General features: G+C 37.6%; 1 protein-coding gene across 1 annotated transcript; it reads left to right on the plus strand.

Moving 5' to 3' along the window:
* Positions 1–1,112: 1,112 nt before the first annotated feature.
* LOC106353127 (nucleolar protein 56-like) lies at positions 1,113–3,830 on the plus strand. The gene is made up of 7 exons (XM_013792812.3): positions 1,113–1,410; positions 2,000–2,214; positions 2,297–2,454; positions 2,529–2,716; positions 2,793–3,194; positions 3,280–3,414; positions 3,486–3,830. The coding sequence occupies exons 1-7, from the start codon at positions 1,206–1,208 to the stop codon at positions 3,698–3,700; spliced, it is 1,518 nt and encodes a 505-aa protein (XP_013648266.1). The 5' UTR covers positions 1,113–1,205; the 3' UTR covers positions 3,701–3,830.
* The last annotated feature ends 1,600 nt before the right edge of the window (positions 3,831–5,430 follow it).

The following is a 5,430-nucleotide window of genomic DNA, read 5'->3' on the forward strand; positions in this document are numbered from 1 at the left end:
ACTTTTCCGTGTTTTACAACAATCATATGCTTTAATGTTCTTAATGAAATAGAGAGAGTGACAAGTACGGAATATTAAAATAATAGAAATGCAATTCTTTTCAACCTTGTGGTCCATATAGATGATTCAGTTTCAAAGTGGAGGGTGCCCACATTGGTCTCAGCTTTTAGGGTATGCTGACCTCACGCTCTTGCCTCTCGGCTCCACCTTTGTCTTTATGTTATTTTCTTCAAACTTTTTGGTGATAGAAATGACGTTCTTGTGACTCATCACGCTACTTTACATCCTTTATATGACTAAGCATTACTGTATTTTGGTATCCCTTTATTCATGAAGTATATAGTATTGTACACTGATAATGCCATGATTCTTTTTAGTGAATCTTAATGGTCGGTCGTGTGCTCCTGTTTTGGTTAAAGTTGGATGATCATTTGCTTTCCTCATCGTATCTTTTATAACTTTCGATGATTCCAATTTCCAATTGCCATGCCCGTTAGTTTAGACTTTAGCCTAATCTAGTGGATTACCAACTTCAGTGACCATAAAGTATGTGATAAATTAGTCGCAAAAGGGATTGATTATAAGATTCCATGGTCGTTTGGGTATTTAAAAATTATATGGGCCGTTTGGGCTATGTTTTTTTATTGTAATTATTTCTGGTTACCATATTATGTTTTTTTTTCCTTTTTAACATAAAGAATTAAGCCCATCATGTAGTTTATTTTTTGCTTTAACAGTAAGGATTAAGCCCAAGAGTTACTGGACTTGTCCAATGGAATCAGTCTAAGCAAAAAGTATTTTTCCATGCAAACACATAAAATTACATTTTCTACGACTTTTTAGTGCACTTCAAGAGGTTCTCAGCTTGGGTAGTTCGTAAATATATTAAAAAAAACTTTCAAATGCTAACAAATTGGGAAGAGGATCCAAATAGATATACAAATTAAAATATAAAAGCTATTTACATTGGTGTTATACAAAAAAAGAACTATTTATATTTGCTTATTGTGCAGTTTGGTGGAGCCCAAGACATAATGGGCCTGGGCCAGGCCCATGGAGTTAAACCGAGGGAAAAGTTATCCCTCTTGCTTACAAAACCTTAAACCCTAGTTCTCTGTTTCTTCTCCAAAACAAAAACGCTGCATAAATACTCTGCTCTCGACTTCCCAGAGACGGCTATAGAGTTTTAGCTTCATCTCTACACAATGTCCATGTATCTTCTCTACGAATCATCTTCAGGGTACGGCCTATTCGAAGCACACGGCCTCGATGAGATAGGACAGAACACAGAGGCGGTTCGAAGCTCCGTCTCGGACCTTAGTCGCTTCGGGCGTGTCGTCCAGCTCACTGCTTTCCACCCATCCGTGTCTGCTCTCGATGCTTTAAACCAAATCAACGCCGTCTCCGAAGGTAACTCTCCGTTGAAATTAGAGCTCTTTCCACTTGTGTCTTACTACAACACTATGTTCTTGTTTGGTTAGAACTCGAACTCTTGTGTAATTGTTCGGACATGGGTTGTCTGTTATCTAAACAAAGCTTACAACTTTTTCGCTATAATTAAAATGGGCTTACTCTGTTCGGACATCGTTGACTGTTCCCTTTGACTTTGTTTGAATCAAAGCTTGCAACTTTTTATTACAATGTTGATCAGCTTACTCTGTTTTTGGTTTTGACTTTGTTTGAAACAAAGCTTACAACTTTACTCTGTTCGTACATGGTTAACTGTTCCTTTTGACTCTGCTTGAAACAAAGCTTGATCCTTTTTACTAAAATGAGAATCAGCTTACTCTGTTCTGTTTTGGGTTTTGACTTTGTTTGAAACAAAGCTTTCAACTTTTCGCTATAATTATAATCAGCTACTCTGTTCGGACATGGTTAGCTGTTCCCTTTGAATTTGCTTGAAACAAAGCTTACAACTTTTTACTACAATGAGAATCAGCTTACTCTGTTTTGGTCCTTGCTTGAGGTTTTGATTTTGTGTTTGGGTTGAATCTTGAAGGGTACATGAGTGATGAGCTGAGAAGCTTTCTGGAGTTGAACCTTCCGAAAGTGAAGGAAGGCAAGAAGCCCAAGTTTAGCTTAGGAGTCTCTGAGCCAAAGATTGGATCTTGCATCTTCGAAGCCACGAAGATTCCTTGCCAGAGCAATGAGTTTGTCCATGAGCTTCTCAGAGGTGTTCGTCAGCACTTTGATAGGTTCATCAAAGACCTAAAGGTGTCACCTTTTGACCTTACATTATTACCTCTATCCAATTCATGTTGTGATGCTTAACGTCAATCTTTTAAAATAATTGCAGCCTGGTGATTTGGAGAAAGCGCAGCTTGGACTAGCTCACAGCTACAGCAGAGCAAAGGTGAAGTTCAATGTCAACCGTGTGGACAACATGGTTATTCAAGCGATCTTCTTGCTCGACACGCTTGATAAGGATATCAACTCCTTTGCCATGAGAGTCAGGTTTGCTTTGTTGCTTTACCTTTCAAACCATGTCTCAATGGTTTCTGAGCAGTTTACATTATGTTCTTTTGCAGAGAATGGTACTCGTGGCACTTCCCTGAGCTAGTGAAGATAGTCAACGACAACTACCTTTACGCCCGAGTCTCAAAGATGATTGAAGACAAGTCAAAGCTCTCTGAAGAACACATCCCTATGCTCACCGAAGTCCTTGGGGATGAAGACAAGGCAAGAGAAGTCGTTGAAGCTGGAAAAGCATCTATGGGTAATAATCTTTTTTTCTTCAATGTATCTTATTCTTTATCTCTTTGTTTCTCAGACATGTCTCACCTCTTTTGCAGGCCAAGATCTCTCACCACTTGATCTGATCAACGTCCAGACCTTTGCTCAGAGAGTGATGGGCCTAGCTGACTACAGAAAGAATCTCCACGACTACCTCGTTGCTAAAATGAGCGACATTGCTCCAAACTTGGCTGCATTGATCGGAGATATGGTTGGTGCAAGGCTGATCTCGCACGCTGGAAGCCTGACGAATCTGGCCAAGTGCCCCTCTTCAACTCTCCAGATTCTTGGTGCCGAGAAGGCGCTTTTCAGGGCGCTGAAGACGCGTGGGAACACGCCAAAGTACGGTCTTATATTCCATTCTTCGTTCATTGGACGCGCGGCTGCTAAAAACAAGGGGCGTATTGCTCGTTACTTAGCAAACAAGTGCTCCATTGCTTCACGGATTGATTGTTTCGCTGGTAAGTGATCTAGACTGGATTGTATATAATAAGTGTGTGTTTTGTATAATAGTTGAGATGATGTGTTTGTTGTTAACTTATACAGATAGCAGCACGACAGCTTTCGGTGAGAAACTTAGGGAACAAGTGGAGGAACGGCTAGAGTTTTATGACAAAGGTGTTGCACCGCGTAAGAATGTGGATGTAATGAAAGAAGTGATGGAGAATCTTGAGAAGAAAGGTACACTATCTCTCTCAGTCCTCTCTCTGTGTTTGGCTGTTATATCTTATGGCTGTTTGCTCTCTTTATAGATGAGGGAGAAGAGAAAGCTGTGGAGGGTTCAGAGAAGAAGAAGAAGAAAGAGAAGAGGAAGGCAGAGGAGAAGGATGAGGAAGTAGAAGAAGAGGAGGAGAAGTCAAAGAAAAAGAAGAAGAAAAGCAAAGTAGTAGAAGAGGAAGTGACGACAGATAATGGTAACAGCAAGAAGAAAAAGAAGAAGAAAACTAAGTTACAAGATGATGAGTAGACCAAGACAAGTTTTTTTTTTGGTAGTGTAGAAGTTTTTCTCCCACATGGCAAAGCTCTATGTTTTTTTTTTTTAATTTATAAACAGTTTAAAACCCATAGCAACTTATATATCAGATGTTTTTAGACTAGTTGCGTCTTAAGTCTTAACAAATGATGTATCTTTTGTTGCAAATCTTGCAATGGATCATCACATTTGGAGTTTTTGTTCCGATTAATCTCGTAACAGCTTTAACCACATGTCACCAACAAATATAACGCACCCAATGGAATTATAGAAAATCATCATCAGCAATTAAGGGACCTAAGCGTTAGTTAACACTTATCACTTTGGCCTCTAAGCACCATTGCAGCGGCGTTGAAGCAAATGCGGTCTGGGCTATGCAATGGCTAAGCGTAGTGTGGGATACGCCGAAGCTCGCTTGATAGCTGGAGACTACGACAAGGCTGCGTATGACGTCATCATGATGACGGTGGATGCTCGGTTTATATATAGTCTATGATCTTAATTCTTGCCAAATTTCTTTGCACTTTTGTGAATTGTTCATATCACAAACTAAGTTCTTATATAGCCTTGTTATTTAGTAGCTTGAATCATTTATTATAAATGATGCAAAATCACTGAATGATGTTACTTGCTATGATTTCTTCTAGGAGTTTTTTTGACAAGGCTAAATAATACTCCATTCATTTCATAATAGATGATGTTTTGAAGAGTTATTGATGTTTCAAAATATATGATGTTTGATATTTTTTAATTAGATTAAAATTCATTGAAAATTGTGTGACCAATGATTTTTATAGTATTTTTGATGATTGGTTGGATTAAATTTATTTTATATTTTTAGTGTGTTACTGTTTAGAAAAATATGTATGTCTTAATTTTTGTGTTTTCATCCAAAACATCAACTATTTTGGAACATAGGGACTAGATAAGAAACATATACCCTCTTCTTCATTGTCTCGGTTTCTGCCTTTATGGCTCAACTTATTTTACAACTATGAGAAATGAATAAGGTAATATATAGCTCTGACAAGAATACTTTTTTCAAAAGTGGATTAAATTTTATGTAAAATGGAAACCAAAACTTTTATTTTTTTTTATAATCGTGGGATTCGGTAACCGATGTCAACCGACTAATTTTACAAGGTCCGCAATAGCCATGTATTCTTACCATTTAAAACAGTCTAAGTGGCCAACTGGAATCGAACTGCAAATTCGCTATATTGAGGTTATCCCTCAAGCGCCACTAGCCCAATAGTCCTGTTGGTTAACCAAAACTTTCATGCTACAGTTTTTTTTTTTGTTCTTCAAGGGAACAGCTACATATCTGAGATTTACCAACTTGCAACACTTCTCAGTCAACATGCACCAACAAACATTAGCCAAACACATCTTGCACAATTCCACTTTGACTTTCTTTTTTCTCTTTTTATTTCATCCAATTCTTTCATGTTTATTTTATCACTCGATCAGATTTTTCCTGAAAACCTACTTTCTTTGGTTTCGACAACACTAAAAAAAAAATCTTCTTACAATTTCTAATACATATTAAGAGTTATTTAATTGGTAGATGATCAGATTTATTTTGTAGAGAAAATGAATGCTTCTTTTCAGTGTAGGATAGTTAAAGGTAAGAATCTTTTCAGATAACAAACAAAGATCGAACTAAGATATTAGCTTCCCTTTAACTTAACAGAACACCTGAAAGCAAGATTCCCAAGAACATT

This window comes from Brassica napus, chromosome A3 (genome assembly GCF_020379485.1).
Source record: "Brassica napus cultivar Da-Ae chromosome A3, Da-Ae, whole genome shotgun sequence".
NCBI classification, from domain to species: Eukaryota; Viridiplantae; Streptophyta; class Magnoliopsida; order Brassicales; family Brassicaceae; genus Brassica; species Brassica napus.